Source organism: Anoplophora glabripennis, unplaced genomic scaffold, assembly GCF_000390285.2.
Source record: "Anoplophora glabripennis isolate ALB-LARVAE unplaced genomic scaffold, Agla_2.0 scaffold96, whole genome shotgun sequence".
NCBI classification, from domain to species: domain Eukaryota; kingdom Metazoa; phylum Arthropoda; class Insecta; order Coleoptera; family Cerambycidae; genus Anoplophora; species Anoplophora glabripennis.
Window position 1 is genome coordinate 449474 of NW_019417365.1, and position 19765 is coordinate 469238.

Sequence of the window (19765 nt, forward strand, 5' to 3'; positions counted from 1 at the left end):
ATAACCAGATGAAACTTATACCATCTTGTAGAGTATGTTTTTAGCTATAAGAAGTGGGAGATTACAACTTTTTTAGTAAGACCGAACTTTTAAAATGGCCCATAAGAATGGCCGAGGTGTCATTCGAAAATTCGTGCGTTTCCAAACATGCAGCAGAGCATTATTTACGGAATGAAATAAGTTATCGATTCGATTTTTTAGACAATTGTAGTATAAACTTGAGCGGTTCTTATGGTGTATTTGGAATTTTAAAAAAGTCAACAAATTTTTCACAAATTGAGCGTGAAGTTAGAAATAACAAATTCTTGCATCTAAAACTTCAAGATGCGGGAATGGAAGGTAGGTACGTGAAATATTAAAAAAGTCACCATATATGCAGTGAATGGTAGCCTAATGTTTGCAGAAGTTTTTGAAAAAAAACTGAGGTCGCTATCTTTAACGGCTGTTGAGTTATCGAATTTTTAAAGAGCGCTTGATTTTGGTGGAACAACGTAGCGTAGCGCTATTTCATTTGAGTACACTGCTCTTATGGAATAATGTAAAATTCATTATACATTTTTGACAAGTAAATCAAAATAATTTCTGCCCGAAGTGCTTAAATGGTAAATAACTAAATAATTGTTACTAAATCAGTTAACTATGGTTGGTTATTTTTACGCAAAAAAAAAAGAGATCATAAATATTTGAACTTTTTTTAAGTAATAGTTTAGGTAATAATTATTAATTTTTTTTAAATCTAAAAATCTAGTGTAACATTTTCAGAATATTTGTATATGAATTTTATAATTTTCAGTATAACTTTTAATTTATAACAATTTTTATATGTCTGTCTAAAGATTTTTTTTCTTATGAATGAAAATAATTACCTTTAATGTAAATAATAAGTGATCGTTAATAATCTGAAAGATTTAATTTTTTCTTGTTACTGGTTTCAAAAACCTAACTATTCTTCAGCACACATATATTATAAATTTTTTATAAATTAAAAGTTATAATGAAAATTATAAAATTCATATACCTACAAATATTTTGAAAATGTTAAACTAGGTTTTTAGATTTTTTAAAATTTTAATAAGGTCTTTCAAGAGCAAGATTGTCCGATACCATAGGGCGCAATAACTGAGGAAACAGAGCCGGTGAGATAATTTTTCAACTTTTCAAGGGGTGTTCGTGTGAAAACCTACCAGGTCGTGAGAAACAAGAGAGTTCACCCGTTGAATAGTCGTGAGGGGTGAGGAAACTTACGGTTGAAAAAGCACTCTGATTCGTGAAAGGCGAGGAGATTTACAGTTGAAACAGTACTCCGATTTCGGAAAGGCGAGGGGACTTACGGTTGAAAAAGTACTCTGAACTATGAGAGACGAGGGGACTCGTCTCAAAAGTAGTTATCCCGAATCACACCCCACTTGACTTTGTATAAAAATTGCCATTCCAACCCTCATAAGAGCGTGTATGTGGGTGGCAAAGGTTGTTGAGGGTTGACGAGAGGGTTGGAATCATTTTCGGTAGCCTTGTTTGTTTTTAGCAGCCTGGGAAACGTAGGCATACACAACCCACTCAACTTTGTATGAAAATTGACACTTCAACCCCATAAAGGGGTGTATAGGGTGGTAAAGTGACGCTAGGGGGTAACGAGGATTTTTGGTAGTCTTTTTCGTTCTTAGTGGCCCAGAAAACACAGGAATACTCACCCTACTCGACTTTTGTATGAGAATTGACATTTCAACTCCCAGAAGGGGGTGTATGGGGGTGGTAAAGTGACACTTGGGGGTAACGAGGGGGTCTAATTCATTTTTGGTAGTCTTCTTCGTTCTTAGTGGCCCAGAAACATAGGAATACACACCCTACTCGACTTTGTATGAGAATTGACATTTCTACTCCCACAATGGGCTGTATGGGGGTGGTAACAGGGAAATGGCTAGTTAAAATTTTTTTTTATGGTCATATTCGGTTTCACCGACCTCAAAAACATAGGGCTCTGGGTCTTGACATTTTTTCATGTGCCTGTGTTATCATACACAAATTGAAATTATAATATAAATTACAATTCTAAGCAACTTTCCTTATTTATGTATTGTTAAAAACATAGACAATTTATACTTTAACGATTTTTATATTTGTAGTACCTGTTTCAAAAATTTAAAATTCCGCGCTATTTACTTAGTTCGAACAAGAAGAAGAGGAGATCTGGGGAAAGGTGTTCAGTGTTCTTAGGTTATGGTTAGAGAGAAAAGAGGTTATGTTATGTGGGTTAAGAAGCGTTGTCTATTGTTTAAGCTTTTATGGAAGAACAAAGATTTAGAGAAAAATATTGTGTGTTCCTGAAACAGCCTTCCAGTACAATGTCTTTTTCTGGTAAAATGAAAAATAAAAATATTTTCCCTCTTCTCCATTCTAACCGTGGACATGTTGTACTATAATACCTATAAATGATTTTACATAACGTGCATGAAACATAATAGGTATTTTTAAGTTACATATCAAAAATATTTTGTGAAAAATATTATAAGAATTTTGTTAGTTGCAAAACATTAAAGTCATTACAGGCTGTAGAAAACATAGCCCTCCGCACGGCCACCAACGCGCCCTGGTACGTAAACTTTGACATATTACGAGACTTACAATACACAAACGCTACACAGACAATAAGACAAAACGCGGAGAGACATGACAATCCCCTCCTCAGGCAGGCCGTTGACTACGTACCCGATGTGACCGACAAACACAAAAGACCTAGACACCAACTTTTTGACTCTGGGTGACCACCCCAACGACATCCCCCCCCCCTGCCCGCTAACCTTTTCTGTTTCAGAGACCGCCAGGATCAAGAAACGAAGACAACGACACACACACACACACACACACATACACACCCCCCATACCCTCCTTACCCCTCCCCTCCCGCGCTAGCCTAGCTAGCCTAAGGGCCACCTTAGCAAAGCTCTCCCCAGGCTGCATAGCCGCACTATCTTACCCGACCATAAACATGACACCACCCCCGGGGTTTACACAGACGAGCCGGCGAAGCAAGAAGAGCGCCAGAAGAAAGGGCCCAGCAGGCGGGGCCCAGCCAGGACAAAAGGAGGTCCCACAAAGCGCCTACACCGGCCGCATTTGCGGTCGGGGTAGACGACGGATGGGGCCTACCTATGAAGGCTGTCCAGGCCTACACGAGATGAGGCAGGATAAAGAGGGATAATCCCCCTCGATCCCAAAATCCAAATCATTGAGGCCAATTTCTAGCCATGGAATAATGGCGAGTTGCAAAACATAACCTTGCATAATTATTTAGTTAAGTAATGTGGATGATTGGTAGGTGGCGCAGCCCATTCTTATTTGTTGCGTACTTTCGATGTACGGGATCGCATTCTTTTTTATTTTATACCTTTGGTCTACCATTCATCGAATTTACAGTTTCATAGAATACGAAATTCAGAACATTCCGAAATCATCGAATTGGGAATAATTGGGAAGGGAATTGCAAGAACGAGAAAGATAAGAGTTGTTATTTAATGTGATAATATTTGTGATTTTTATTTAATTTGTCTTTATGGCATTATAGATACATTTTAAACACTTTATTTTATCGAATCAGTGAAGTTTTATGTACAATATTTATTAGAATAGTGAACTAAATGATACTTAACTTACTTAACCTATATTGTTTATAAGTATAATGTAATATATTTTCCAACAATTTTCCAGAACTAATAAAATGTTAGCTAATACACAATTATTATCAGCAAATAATGAAAAAGAAGATTTGACTACTTTTGTAGCCATACCTGTTGATTCTTTGAAAAATCCTACTGAATACGACAATTTACGAGTGATCCAAAACATTGTTATTAAGCAGTTACCAGATGGGACAATATGCCTTGCAGAAGCAATTGAGGTAATATTTTGAAATATTTAGTGTATTTATGGTCTTTCATTATTACTTAACCTGTAGGAAAAGCAGAATTTTACTCAAGAACCGTACCAGTTGACTGAAGCTGTTCCTTTAAAACTAATCAATGATACAACAGAAAAACCACATGTCAGGTATTTTTTTCTACTCTTAGTGAAGGAATATATAACATCTGAATAATTTAATTTTAGAAATCGAACGATTTTGCTACATCCTCCACGAAAACATGTTCAAGAAAAACAACCACTGAAAAAAATAGAGCCGAAACCTGCAAATCACCCCTATTTATGTATAAAGTGTGATAATTCTTTTGAAACAGTTACACAGTATCATAATCATATAAAATGGCACAAATGTCAGAAAAAATTTAAGTGTGAGAAGTGTTCTTCTGGTTATAACGTGGAAAATAACCTAAAAATTCACATGGTTCTAATGCATTCTGAAGAACGTAATATGCAGTGTCCTGTTTGTCATGTCAGTCTAACATTTCAAAGAGCTGCTAGTTTGAGGTCGCACTTAATGCTGCACCATGTAGAGGAATTTTATACCTGTGATGAATGCGATGGAGAATTCGACAAAGAAGCAAGTCAAACGTTTTGATATAAATACATTACCTAATTTAATGTTATTATTTTCAGGCTGATTTTCTTAAACATATTGAAACACACAATTCAAAGAAAAAAGGTAATTCTAAACCACTGACATGCACCTACTGCAAATTAGAATTTAAAGAATCTAAGGAATATAGGACACATGTTGCTGACCATGTCAAGCTACGAAAAACGTTCATGAGGAACAGACGGCCAAGAAAACCAGGGGGTAGAAAGGAGGAGTCCAACCATGTGTGCCTTATATGTAATAAGAGTTTTATCAAGAATTCTCTGCTTGAAAGACATTTAAGGATTCACAGTGGAGAGAAACCTTTTAAGGTAAAAATGAATACCATAATATCAGAAAAACAAATTAAATTCAAATAAAATTATTATTATTAGTTATTTTATGTGATTTATGAGGATATATCCACAGATAAGACAATTATTATAGACTATATACCAGGTAGGTGGGGAGCCGCTAGAGCGATTGTGACAACCTAAATTTTTAGGATGAACTACTACTACTACACTATAATTTTACATGTCATTATGATGTCGTGTTAGAATACATGCTTCTCTTTGAATTTTGTGTTGGTTCTTTACTCATAAGAAATTAAAACACATTCGCTATTTCTTCCGGTTTGAAATGTTTTATCGCTGTATCAGGTGACCAGTAATTTTGTTTGGAAAGCAATTTTATTTCTTTCATGTTGGCAGTTAAATTTTGGTAAAATTAAAACAGAAAAACTGAACATTCTGTTTCACGGGCTAGTGATTGGTGTAATTTATCAAGAGATTTTATTCAACCAACCAGCGATCGCATTATCTCGAGTGTAGACATAACAGTTATTGTTCATTGTAAACGAGTCGTTAATATTAGTGACATTAAGATTTAGGAGTTTTTAGTTGACAGTACCAGTCAGCTATGCCATGTTGGGTTGCCTAAGTTCGGCGATCACGTGGCTTGTAATCATTTATGAAGGCTCTGTAGATTTCATGTTATGTCAAATCCTGGTAGTTGTATATAATTACGGTGACCATATCTTTTCTCAGGAAAAAAAAGTACAAAATTTAGAGAAATAAAACATAAATGCAAAAATATTTTATAAACGCAAAATATATATCACAATAAACAATATGCGGCGAGGAGACTGATTTCGTTTTCATAAAAGGGTAATCCTTTTGTAGTTCTGCATTAAAATTACATTTTCGTTGAGGCGGAGACATTATTAGAAAACTCTATTAAAAACGCACTAAATAATACACTAACTGCAGTAATACTTCATAATTTTAAAGCGAACTAAGCGATTTGCACGGAGTGTAATATGAATAGACAGAGATGCTTACTATCAATATTAGTATAGTCGGCAGCTCTATCTATCGTTTGCAATTAGATAGAAATAAAAGTATTGGGTACGGTCGAATGTTATATCATATTATCTGAATGCACTATTTCATATTATCTGAACGCACAGTGGGTCAATATTCAAGTAAAGGTGCCAAAAGAAATTAACTGAGAACAATATATCAAGATATTTGATTAAAAACAGTTAAAAAATAAAAAGCTTTCTCCTTTTTTTTTTTAAAGAAGTACATTCGCATGTCCTTAGAAAAGTTTTAAAGTACATTAGCACATTATTTAAAAGTAATTTAAGTCAGTCTGCACAGCGTGCTGCATCTACTTCTGCTACAACTGCTACTACCGCTCTTACTACTGCTGTGAGAGAATTCTAAAAATTTATTAAATTACAAATAAAAAATTAATTAAAATTTTAACTTCACCATCCTTTATCTCTTTAAATATCATCATTTTTTTGAATCATTACTATTTACAATTCGGAGTTGTATAGCTTGTCAGTCGTAATGTGACAAACATTTTAAAAGATGCTGGCCACGAGAAAAAATATCAGGAGCGAGAAAACTTTTGGTGAACAGATAATCATATTTGCTGTGCCTGTGTATTATGGGCAAAATTATTTCTCATTACGTATGCGGCACCTTTATAGAACTGCTTATTTTTATTTTAGTGCCAGTTTTGTGATCGAAGCTTTACCCAAAAAGGAACTTTACAAATTCATCTAAGCAGGCACACAGGTGTTAAGCCTTACGCTTGCACGTTGTGCCCTGCCAGATTCAATCAGAAAGGTGAGAAATTATTTTTTTTAATATGCATTGCATTGAAAAATAAATTTTTTAGGGAATTTGCAGGTGCACGTGAAAAAAACCCATACGTTTCCGGCAGAAAAGGACCAGAAAATGTACAAGTGCTCGCAATGCTCTTGTATATTCAAGAAAATCGCTACTCTAAATGGTCACGTAACGAAAGCTCATCTAAATACTAGGGATACTTCCAAATTAGACGATAGCCTTATCGAGGATGTCTTGTCTAAATTGAAAGAACTCGAACGGCAGACTTCTGGGAATCCCCAGGACAGATGTACCGAAAAGAACAAAGAAAATGAACCAAAGGAACATATTGTGATTGAAAACAAACCTGTGGAAGTGCCTGAATTTGAAAAGAAGAATTTCATTAATTTGACAGAGTCAACTAACGATGGTACTGTAAAGAAGTATTTAGTGAGACAGAAAAAGGTTGGCGATGTTCGGTGGTATTTTTGTAATTACTGTTCGAAGCAATTCAAGAAGCCCTCGGATCTGATCAGGCATATGAGGGTGCATACAAAGGAAAAACCGTTTAAGGTGAGGCAAATTTTGAATTTTTTAAATCTCTTACACTTTTTAAGGGGGATAACCAGAATTTTTTTGACCAGGAAAATTAAGAAATATGGGGATCAGGTTTTTTTTTTACTTTTTTAAGTGTATATTCGACTTAGTTCATGTAAATTTTTATTAAAAAATATTGAGTTGTTACAAAGTTAAGAGCCTTGCCGTAAAGCCTTAAAAAAATCCCCCTCCATAGTCGCATCGATTTTCCACAAACGGATTATCTGAAAAAAGAAATCAAATTGCATTAGAATCTATATGAATGTAGTTATCGTTGTGTGTAGCTATTTTTTTTATTTTGATTTTTTACAAAATGGCGAGCGATTGAAAATTTTTTCACCTTTTTTTCCCCTTTTTTTGCTTTTAGGCGTTCTTAAAAAAATCGTAATAATCAAAATTTTCAAAATTGGCTAGGATTAACCTTAGCCATTGCAAAGACCAATAAAACAAAAAAAAAATAATTGTAAATCGATTGATAATAATTAATCGAGTTATCGATGCGACCAGTTTGAAAAAAGTCGTTTTGAGAAAAACGCTTTTAAAGTTTTCGAACCATTTTTCTTACTATAAAATCATTTATCTACTAACATATTTATACTTACATCAAACTATCGAGTCCTGGGCCATATGATGGTTCTTTTTCTACATCTCCAGTGATGTCCTTGGCATTGTTTTTTATTTTATTGTCCTTTTGCGCAAGATTCGTCATCTATCCCTAGCAAAGCAATAAAAAAAATTTTTTTGACCCATCACAGTTGGTATCCCCCTTGAAGTTCTGTATGTAATATGAAAGTGCTAAATCTTTTCTCTGTCAGTGCCATCAATGCAGTTCAGAATTCACGTTAAAATCAACTCTGCTATCTCATATCAAGACCCACACCAACAAAATGAATTACACCTGTAAAGTATGCGACTCTCCTTTTATATCTTTGAGGGTACTAAATGCGCATCTCAGGTAAGTTTCAAAAAATTTTTATTATTTGTTTCATGTTTTTCTTACCAAGATGTGATCTACTAACTCTTAAGTGATTCTGGTTTATTATATTTTATCATTTCTTTTACTTATCCCCATTTATTCCTTCTTATCCTCATTTATTCAAATTTGTTTCCCAATTATTCTTATTCATTCCAAAATTTTTTTTTTTAAATCGCATAAATAGTCATTATAATTTGTTTTTGAGACTGTAACTCTTGTCTGTGTCGCCACTGGACAGATTTCAACCTCGGTTGCATATGTGCGCTTATTAATGTTGCCTGTTGTTACCATTTTTAACTGTATTGGAGAATAATTTTGTAAAAATAGATTGCTTTTGTATGACTTTGCAACTTGTTATTTTAAAGTTACCTACCATATTATTTTCTGCTGCACAAAACATAAACGAAGTGTTTTTAAAAAATTATATATTTTTTTCATGTTTTACTAAATATTAACTAAGTGTATATTAAATAAAAATACTTATTAATCTAATAGATTAGAAACATTTTTTTAAATTATTTCAGTTTTTTAATAAAATGTGTTTGCCACTATTTTTTAAAAGTAATGTGTTTAGTTTGTGAATCTCAGTGTCAACGACATAATATACATTCACCTGATGGGATATGACAAGAGAGCACTAGACAAGGAGGAAACAAAATTTTGGTAAATGATATTTGAGAAAATAAAATTTTTAAATGAGTTTCCAAAGGTCCTCCATATAAATATAATCCCCATTCAAAATTGCACTGTATACCTATATTTTGAGATTTTATGGAATATTTTTCAGCTATTTCATTATAATTCGACCCATTGTATTCCCTATATACCGATGTAAAAATATTTTATCGTATTCTGTCTATATTCCGTCTTATACCTGTATATTCTAGTTTATTCTGTTATGTGTATTCCCACCCGATTTCGTTCAAAACATACATTGATTTTGGTTACTACTCTCAATTCTTAGCCTTTATGATCAATTGTTTGGTTCTTAGGAAGCACGATTTCGAATCTCTACCAAAGTGGCAATGTATAACTTGCGGTTTCCTGTTTGATGAGCTAGAGCAGGGAATTAAACACAGAGACAAGATGGGAAGGGAAAAACCACACGTCGTCCAGCCTTTTATTAATCACATTTTGAAACAACCTTTATACCAAACCACATACGGTCAGTGCAGCATATTTTTAAACTTTCTAAATTCTTTTTATTAAAATTGCAATGTTTATAGGTTCCTTAGTATTTAAACCTCCGAAAACGAGATTTCCTAACACAGGATCCGAATCGCCCACCCTCCGACCTTTTCACTGCACAATATGCGATTCTAGATTTACGAGAAGAATCAATCTTAAAAGACACATCCAGTTTCATAACGGGGACAGAAATTTCAAATGTAATTTGTGTCCGAAGTAAGTGAAAAGTTATTTAAATTTTCGATAAAAATCTTCATAAAAAGTTAATTTTCAGGACTTTTATAACTTCCTATAGGCTGAAAGAGCACTTAAATTTTCACAACAATGTGAAGAACTACGCTTGCAAGCAGTGCGATAAGAAATTTGTCACTGCGACACTTCTGAAGAGGCATGTTATCATCCACAATAATCACAAGCCTTACCAGTGCCCTTACTGCACGAAAACCTTCAAGACGCTACTATTGTGCAGGACTCACATCATGAAAGTACATAAAAAGGAAGTGGTTAGCAAGGTTGGTAGAAACATTTTAAAAAATGATTTATTAGTTAAATCTTTTATAGACGGTATTATAAATAAAAATTGGTAAAGCCGTTAATCACAGACTGATTATGCAAAAATAATAGTAATTTATGCCTTTTTTTTTAACTTATACTTCAGGTCCAAAGTGGTAGACAGTCGTAAATAAATCAGATCACAATTTTTACCAATTTTTAATCTGGTAAAATAATTGTATTTGCATGGAATTTTTAATGTGTTTTTCATTTCACATTGTGTTCTGATATGTTCAGCCTGTGGAGCGCACTTTCGTAAAATTCGTATTTCTATCTTTGCTTATTGTGTACAAAAAGAGAGTCGAAAGAAGCTGTGTGGTGTAACTTCTTGAAGTCTCGCCCTGCATTTATTTTCCAGCTGACGTGTGTCAGTGAATGTCATAGGCATACAAGTATGAGAAATGTGTTGCTATTTTCACATTTTAGTCATTTCCATAAGTGTTGTGAAAAACGGACTCAATGTGGATATTAGTGTTCAATCTGATATCAGGGTAGCTGTAAACGATCGAATTTGAAAAAAGCTAAATTGCAAATTTAAAAATTAAAAAGAATTAATTTTAAAAATTTACTGTGGCCGTCCTAATCAACCGATTTCAATTTTTCAAAAACCATTTGAAGAGTTGAGCAGTCTTATATGTGAAAAAATTTTCAAGTATCTAGATGCTTTATTTGAGGCAGTGCAACATTTTGAAAATTCGAAAAAATTTTTTCAAAAATCCGCGTATGAGAGGCGCGCGCGCGGCACATAGCGCTTTATTAACAATTAAAAAACGAGGCTTTCGAATAATGCGAGTCCCAAAAACTCTTCATCAACTTGTAGGGGGATGTTTAAGCTCTAATTTAGGTACCTGGCAACATCAAAAATAACAATTTTTAACCCGGAAATCGGCCGTTGTAAATCGCAATTTTCACATTTTTAGCAACTTAAATTGTTTATAACTTTAAAACTATCAATTTTAGTGGCATAGTGCATAGGAACTTTTTTGTTTATTATGTGCCAAAATATCTAAAAAAAAAAATGTTTCTGGAGTGAAAAAGTCTATTTTTACAATTTATTTAAAAAAGTTGTTTAAACAAATGGGCACCAGATTTCCGGCCGGCATCATGTCGATTCATGTTAAGGAACATCTCACGAATCTGAATATGCCAAAAAAATCGAGTCGGAAAATTTCTTCCACGAATGCGAGGTTTTCGCTTTGTCTAGATGGATACATACTTTAGTATAAAAACAAAACCTTCCTATTGGATATTTTGATATACAAAGGTAGTTTTCATTTGTTGTTCGATATTTAATAATTTTTGAAACCCTCTAAAATGATACACTCATGGAACTGCATTTCCCACACACCTTACCAATTGCATGGTTTACTTGTTGAGAATGAATTATAGGCTATTATTTTGTACCTAGATTATAGACGCCTCTTTCTCAAGTTGCACTGCATTTAGACAAAACCATGTTGAAAACACAAAAAAAAAACAAAACACAAACACGTGCGTCCGGAAAAAACATAGGCGACTGGTTTACTGGCTAGGTGGCTAGGCTAGGCTTGTCTAGGAACGTACGTTCTCACAAATGCCATTACACAAGCCAATCCACTTCTTGAGTGGTGGGGGACGCTATTGGCTCCTAAAATTAGAAACCGTTCTAATTAGTGGAGTGGCTTGGGACAATGGCTGGAGACATTCCNCAATTGAAGTTTACACGTAGGCCAGTCCGTCATCCGCCAGGCTAGTATCTTTGTATAATCTATGTGGTCTAGTATATACGGTTGTGTAGAATGGATAGGCTAGGGCTAGGCTAGGCTTGGCTAGGAACGTACGTTCTCACAAATGCCATTACACAAGCCAATCCACTTCTTGAGTGGTGGGGGACGCTATTGGCTCCTAAAATTAGAAATCGTTCTAATTAGTGGAGTGGCTGGAGACATTCCATTTACAGGATTGTCTCTATTTACACGATGCCAATGTTGGATTGGTTTAGTGGAATGTCTTCACAACTGGCCTTGTATAAATGGGTCATTAGTCCGATTCTGGATCGCAAAGTAAATCTTAGAACGACGACTGTGGCTATTGCCATCTTTTCGACAGTATCCAAAGTATAGATAGATATGTTGAAATGCAAAGGATTCCTTTAATTTTCTGCGTGAAAACGTTATGGAGAATATGCGGGCATCAAAAAATGAACCTTTTTTGTTTTGTAATTTATAAATCTACTCAATAATTGCGGTTAATTCATGTGTAAATAGTATCCTAAAAGCATTCTGCTGGGTGTGACTATGTTTATACTACCGTATGCGATTTTCTGTATGTTCAACAGGCGTGTAAAGAAATGTAGGATAAACACGAGGTAAAAATATGCTTTTTTTTCTTTATTTAGAATGCATTGTAAGTTGTCTTACACCCTGAAGAAAACTCGTATAACTGCTACAGTCAATAGATATTGTTTCTAACTTGCTTAGATTTTTTTAAAAATTCATTGAAAATTGCACATAAAAGCACCTCCCTTAAGACTGAAAGGTATTGTTTTTTAGATTTAGAAATTCCTTAATTATTTTCAATTTTTGTAATATTTTTATGTACTGCATGGTTTACGAGTTATTGCAAGAGAAATTTTACCCCGGAATCCTGAGATTCCGAACTTTTTCAAGGATTCCATTAATCCTGGGAATACCAAGATAATCCTGAAATCAAATTATTTGCATTTTTCTTATTTATTCCAAACCAAAGGATAACAATCTCCAAACAGCTTTGCATGTGTATGTTACATGCAAACCTTTTTTTGTATGACCATTGACAAGTGAAATAACTGGTCATCAAATTCTAAGATTTAATAAAACCCAATACTAACAACTGGACTGCCTAGTTAAGCTTTGGGTATAATTTAGAAATGAGCTTTATTACAAATATATCAATAAATATGTAGTAATAATAAGTTATCTTACAATGCTAATAAAACTCTTAGAAGTTATGTAGAATCATACCCAAATTGGTACCACTTTGGAACATTTTTGCAGTATTTTGTAAAGCCAGTCCTAAATTAAAATCAAAACTCTTGATTTAATTGGATCAATAATGTTTATCTAAGATTTATTTAAAAAAAATGATAATTATTAATAAAAGTATTTTTAAATTGTAATTTTGACACTCTGTATATAGGAAAGAGGTGCTTACATGAAAAGTGACATAAATTTTAGTTAAATATTTTGTTGTTATAGCTGTTTTACATTGACAATTTATTGATGAATAAATTGACGAAGTTCTTCATGAATTAATTCACGAATTTATTGGTAAACAGTGTGGTTTTACATTGCTACAGACTTTATCAAGTTTTTTGATGCATGAATCAGTTCTACCAACAAATCAAAGAAGAAAATAAATTTCAAAAATGTCAACTTTCCACTCATAACTGTAGTGATATGATAGCGGTACCGAGTTGACACATATTATATAAATACTAGTGTTTGTAAGTAACAAATCAGTAAAAACAATGCAAAACTAGTACGGCGCCACACAATTATTTACATATTCCAATAACATAACCTCATTACTGATCTGAGGGTGGAAATTTGTTGGGTTGGTACTTCCGAACTTCACGAAGAAATTGACGAAAATTAGAACATGCTCTAATTCATCAAGAACTTGATGAATAAATTCATGAAGTTATTTGACAGCAGATTTGGTGTATTACACTTGTCTAATTTCTTGATGAAGTGACTTCATGAATTAATTGATCAATAAATTGTCAATGTAAAACAGCTATAAGTGGCGTACCCCACTTTTTTGTAAAACTTCATACGACAGTTATTTTTATATTATGATTGTATCGTTTCAGCTGAATTTAGAACCGGAAAATCTTCTGACAAGGACAGAATCTAATCCAGAACAGAAACAAAATATGACGATGGAAACATTGCCGATCACTTCAGAAAATGCACTGCAGGTAATGTTTACTATTTAACTTGGTTTGTTACAATTAGAACTAATTTTTTAATTAACATTAGAATTTGTCGCCCACTTCCAATAATGAAAACATCGTGATCGAACAGCTACTTCCGGAAGGGGAGAACTGCATCCAAATTATGAATTCAGATGGCGCCAGTGCAGATCTTAATAATTACCCTACCATCTATGTTAATATGAACGAGTTACAATTTCTCGATACTACAAATTTGAATTTGGGCAGTACAAATGAATCTCAGTTAAAGGTACAAATGCTGCTTATTAAACCATAATTTTTGCAACTGTACAATTTTTTTTAGAATAACGAAGCCTCACTTATAAATCAACAGGAAAATATGCAAGTAAACGACATTATTTTCAACATCGATCCAATGAAGCCCGGCTTAAGTTTACCTCCCGATGAAATTTTTGAGACGCCTCATCATGAAAATACCGAACACCAGGTCTCAGGCACCTTGCCAAGCATAGAGGAGATAACCACAAAACCCATAAAACTCAGCAGTTTCTCTGAAGAAAACACGAATGATAAATCAGGAAATTTAGGTTTGCTTTTGGGTAACAACACAAATTTATACACAAACGTCAGTTTGAACAATTATTTAAACTTACCGATAACTGTAGGAGAAGGAGGTGCAGTTTTTGACTCCACCAGCTCGAGTGCCGTGTTTCAGACGAGCGCCGTTGCTGATCTAAGCCGTGTGGATGATATCTACGAAACTACAAACATAATATGCATAAGTTGCAGCAGAATGTTTACGAGTCTGGACAGTTTTCAAGTGCATACCTGCATTTCGTTAAGTGAAGAGTCCGTCGATGTTGAAAACTGCCAGCAACCCAGCAAGGATCCCAAATGTGATGATAGAGTGGAGAATGAGAACCCGGAAGAGAGTCGGAAGGAGACATTGAAATGTGAAGTGTGCAATAAGATATTTTCTCACAAGTCTTCTTTCGACCGTCATTTAGGGACTCATTCCGTCAAGTCCAATATCGTGTGTAGCGTATGCAAGGCTGTGGTGAACGGGAGGACCCAATACATCAAACACTTAGCGACGCATAAGGGTCCGAAGGCTAGTTTGACGAGGAGCTGCAAGTTTTGCTTCAAGGAGTTTAAGAAACCCTCCGATTTGGTGAGCGTTTTTTACCAACAAATTCTTAATTTACAGGTATCCTTAAATTTAGAGCGACAATTTTAGGAGGTTGCTAAGTAAGTCAATAGGAGGGTTATCTTTTATATTTCTGTAACAGGGGACAAAAAAGAAATTAATCATCGGATATGGCTTTATTTTTTGTTTGAGTTTTCGAAGCAGTTTTTCCATTCTGATCAAGGAACATGCATTTTGAACATATGAACTGCTTCTTCAGGTCTCGAAAAACGTTGATCGTGTTGAATTTATTTTTGGTGTGCATGAATAAAAAAATTCATTGGGTGCCAACTCAGGGCTGTTCGGTGGATGATTCATCATTCGGTTTTTTCAGTTCTGAAAGTATCTTGTTTGAGCCGATGTGTTAGAGTTCGCATTGTCCTGGTTGAGAATGATGCGTCTTCGGCGGTTAGTTTCCCTTATTTTTCCGAAGACTACCGGCAAACAAATGGTTGTGTACCATTCAGAATTGACCCTCCGACATTGCGCTAATGGTACAGTTGCCACATGTCCGGTTTTTTCGAAAAAACAGCCGATTATTTGCTTAGAAGTGCTTTGTGTGTGAATAACTTTTGTTGGATTTGGCTCATTTTGAAAGACGCATACAGTCGACTGCTATTTACTTTGCAGGTCATACGCATAGATCCATGATTGAACCAAGGCTACGATTGAATTCTGTATACCATCCATATACAGTGATTTTGATGGTGCAAAAGCTGTAAAAAATAATCACACCGAAATGTTCACGGTTTATTTTAATTTTTTGGTCGAGATGAATTTTACAGGTCACTGTAAATAACACATATAGCACCTGTATATTAAAACGTTCTAAGTATATTGTTAGATCCATTCCTGAAATATAAAAGGCAACCCTCGTAATAGATCGAAACCTATACTCCGCGGTCGAAATTATAGAGTGACTCATCGCTGGCTTTTGGACTAGTAAGGAGGATGAAAATCCATTCGTAGCGAGTGGCACAAAGATAAATAATATTGAACCGTTATAAAAATCATTTTATATTTTATACACATTATGGTAATAGTGTTTTTATATTATGTCTGAGTCACACTCTATAATTTCGACCGCTGGGTATAAATATATTTTTTCTTAATCACTTGTGTTTCCGAGATAAGTGGTGCTAAAGTTTTCTTTCATTCTTTCTACTACAATAGGCTTGAAATGCTGATATTCTGATATTTGTACATAATTACAATCATCGGAATAAACACAGTTTTGTAGAAACGGGGGTTTCCCTAAGATTACTGTTACTTAAAACATTTGAAGTTAAATATTTGCATTTTGCAAGCCATTTTTCGATAACCCAGTTCAAATGCTATAAATGGCATCCTTCTTGAATTTTGATAAAATAATTTGGGAGACATTCGAGGTTAATCTTGTTAGATCAAATTGAATGAATAAATGAGAAATAAACATGCTACCAATTTTTTAGCTGAAAAAATACTCTAGATTACAATAGAGTAATATTTATTTAAAGCAAAAATAATTTTTAGTTGGTCAAAATGACTCTCACCAGACATAAATAGGCATTGAACCTCTCTCTTTCGCATTTTAATGGCTTCTATTATGAGGCATATCTACAAAGTAAGAGTACTCAATTTTTTAAAAATCAAAATGGCAGTATATTTTGAAAAAATTTACATATTTAGAAAAGAACGTCAAACATAATTTTTCCACGTAAAAAAAAATTTTTGCTGCCTCTAGGGCTCATCGTTGGTAGAAAACCTTTTTCCGCCGATAAACAACCTTCAGAGAAGATGAAAATCAAAAGATGCTGGGTCGTGGCTGTGAGCGGGGTGATTGATGATGTTCCAACCGAATTAATCCAAGAGTTGCTGTATGGTGTTGGCGATGTGGGGACGTGCATTGTCATTCAACAAGCACACTTACTTCGTTAACATTCCCCTTCTTATATTCTTTATCGCCCTGCGTAGTGTTTTTAGCATTTCGCAGTACTGCACAGGGTTTATTGTTTTCTCCTGAGACAAAAAATCAATGAGGAGAAACAGTTGCTATGATATTTCTGGCCAAAACAACGGTTTTGAATTTTTTCGCTGATGACGAAGGTGGATGTTGCCACTGCATTAACTGTCTTTTCGTCTTAGGGGTGTAGTGGACCATGTTTCATCACCAGTCGCGATACATTCAAGGAATTGTTCACCTTCCAGTTGGAGGCGCTCGAGAAATTCCCGTGAAGATGAGATTCTGTTGGCTTTGTGCTGATCCGTGAGCTGTATTGGTACCCACCTCGTACAAAGTTTTCGATAACCAAGTATTTCAGTAATGATTTGACCCAGAAGAAATCTGGCAATTTGTGGTAACACTGCGTTCATCTTGTCCAAAGTCAATCAACGCTCGCCAAAAGTATTTCTTCGATCACCATCTCATCAGTTCTGGCAGCTGTACACTCATGACAGCATTTGTACCATTGGTATGATTCATCACACCATCCCCATAAACAGTTTTGATTACATTAAAAATCTGGAACGGCACTTTTTCCTTTTAAGAAGAAACCGGATTACACTCCTCACCTCGTAGCTGGCGGGATTCGGAATAGCAGCACTCATTTCAACACCCCACTACAACAACAGTTCTCAACTGACTGAAACAACTTTATTGAAAACAAAAACCACAGAGCATCAGAGTTTCAATACTCTTACTTTGTGGATACGCCTCATAATTTCTCAAATTCATAGTTGCCCTGTGTTCTCGAACGTCCTCTATTCGTGGTTCCAAAATTTAATTAAATCTTCATAATTTTCATAAGTATGTTCTTAATATTGCATTAAATATTAATTAGGTCCTGTCGATAAATACTCAATTAGTTTTTATTTATAATGTTTTTGTTTTGTCAGAATCGACATCTTAGGACACATACAGGAGAAAAACCATTCGGTTGTCACCTTTGCGGAAAAACGTTCACTCTAAAGTCAACTCTGGAGTCTCATATAAAGACCCATGATCCCACACCTAAACAGTTCAGCTGTAATGTTTGTAACTCATTTTTCTCTTCCAAGTCCAGTCTCAAGGTTCACATGACTATACACACAGGTACTTTTGGAATTTATTAACATTCTTTAATAATACTTATATGTTGTTTCTTTTAGGTCAAAGGCCACACAATTGTTCATTTTGCGACCAGAAATTTAGGACTGTAGGTAACAGAAAATCTCATGAGGCACTCATGCATCTCTCAAAGTCGAAAAAAATTGGGCAAAGCAAGCAGACCAGTGTTAAAAACGTACTGGAGTCCGTAGCTTCTGGGATTGTTAACAATTTAAATGAAATCCAACCGAATCAGAACGATTCCATTCAAAATAATAAAACTGAAAATACATCAGACGTAAGTGAAATAAATAAGTTGATATTGTTTTCCATTTTTTAAACATCAAAATACCAGCAGTAAATGCATTTTCATTTCCTTTTTAGAAAATTGTCTCCGAGGAACTTCCTCCTCAACTGGAAAATACTTCTGTAACCACAGAAAACTTGCTATCCACTCTTCAAGATGACCAGATTCCAATCGACCCAGTCCTGCTCCTCCAACAGCTCCAAATGTCAGGTCTCATTCTTACCAATGAAAACAACGAGCCTGTTTCTACGTTACTATTAGACGACGGTACCATCCTCAACGTCGATGGGACAAAAGAAGACATACCCGAATTGTCGCTACAACCCGTTGAAGCGCAGGAGTCAGTGAACATCAGCAGTACCGCAATTGTTAAGACTGAAAAAGTTAGGAATTTGGAATGTGATATTTGCCACAAGATGTACGCCTCCAAAGACGTACTTAGGAAGCACCGGAAGAAGGTTCATGGGGTGAACAAGAAGTATCCTTGCATTAAGTGCGATAGGGCGTTCGACACCCAAGACGAGCTCAGTAAGCACAATAAGTGGCATGCTGGATACCGGGCATTTTCTTGCGTGTACTGCGCCAATAGCTTTACGGAGGAGTCTGGACTGAAAATTCATATGAAAAGGTAAGAATCGACTTGTAAAACAGATTGTCAGGTTTACAGGGTATTAATTGAATCGGAACAAACAAAAAAGACATAGGTCCTGAATAGGGTTGTTGACTATAAAAACAAACCATATACAAATTGTTGTTGATACTAAGATTTTATATAAAAGAACCTGCTTGTATAGTAAAATTTTAAATATATGATAAATTAGTGGTAGAAATCATTTATGAATTTTTGTGTTACTTAAAAACTATAGTCTGACGTCATAAGGGGCAATTGAACAAGAAGCTAGTAGAGATCCTATTGCATAATTTTGAAGAAGAAAATATATCCAAATTGTTCATCAAACCCTGATGCCTTGTTTCCTGTTTTTTAAACAAAAGTGACAGTAGTGACACTAGTGACAGCAGTCTATCAATTAAGAGTATTTGTGATAGTTATTATTAATTTCCTGATTGTAATGGATTCAACAAAATTTAAGTGGTGCTTTGTTCCACATTCCACATAGCCAATTGCATTATCTCCATAAGACTCCCGAACTGCACTATAATTTTCCGTAAATAAATAGGTATTTATATTTATTATTTATATTATAAATAAACACAATAAAATCATTCATTAAATATGTTAATCCTTACCTGACTGCTTTTATACCTCTGATTTCGCCAATATTAAAACGGTCGTCTCTTTTTAAAAATTCAATTCATGATCATAAAAATATCAATTTTCGGTAAAATTT

General features: G+C 34.6%; 1 protein-coding gene across 1 annotated transcript in view; it reads left to right on the forward strand.

Moving 5' to 3' along the window:
- The first annotated feature begins 3496 nt into the window (after positions 1 to 3496).
- LOC108904639 (zinc finger protein 236-like) overlaps positions 3497 to 19765 on the forward strand; it is a 26245-nt gene continuing 9976 nt past the window's right edge. Inside the window, exons 1-16 of the mRNA XM_018707275.1 lie at positions 3497 to 3895; positions 3953 to 4044; positions 4102 to 4492; positions 4549 to 4839; positions 6531 to 6648; positions 6701 to 7203; positions 8043 to 8182; positions 9196 to 9368; positions 9430 to 9607; positions 9666 to 9903; positions 13776 to 13883; positions 13945 to 14148; positions 14203 to 15030; positions 17920 to 18115; positions 18172 to 18407; positions 18494 to 19044. Of these exons, the coding sequence (XP_018562791.1) occupies positions 3716 to 3895; positions 3953 to 4044; positions 4102 to 4492; positions 4549 to 4839; positions 6531 to 6648; positions 6701 to 7203; positions 8043 to 8182; positions 9196 to 9368; positions 9430 to 9607; positions 9666 to 9903; positions 13776 to 13883; positions 13945 to 14148; positions 14203 to 15030; positions 17920 to 18115; positions 18172 to 18407; positions 18494 to 19044 (4427 nt within the window). The 5' untranslated portion in view covers positions 3497 to 3715. The remainder of the gene's footprint in view (positions 3896 to 3952; positions 4045 to 4101; positions 4493 to 4548; positions 4840 to 6530; positions 6649 to 6700; positions 7204 to 8042; positions 8183 to 9195; positions 9369 to 9429; positions 9608 to 9665; positions 9904 to 13775; positions 13884 to 13944; positions 14149 to 14202; positions 15031 to 17919; positions 18116 to 18171; positions 18408 to 18493; positions 19045 to 19765) is intronic.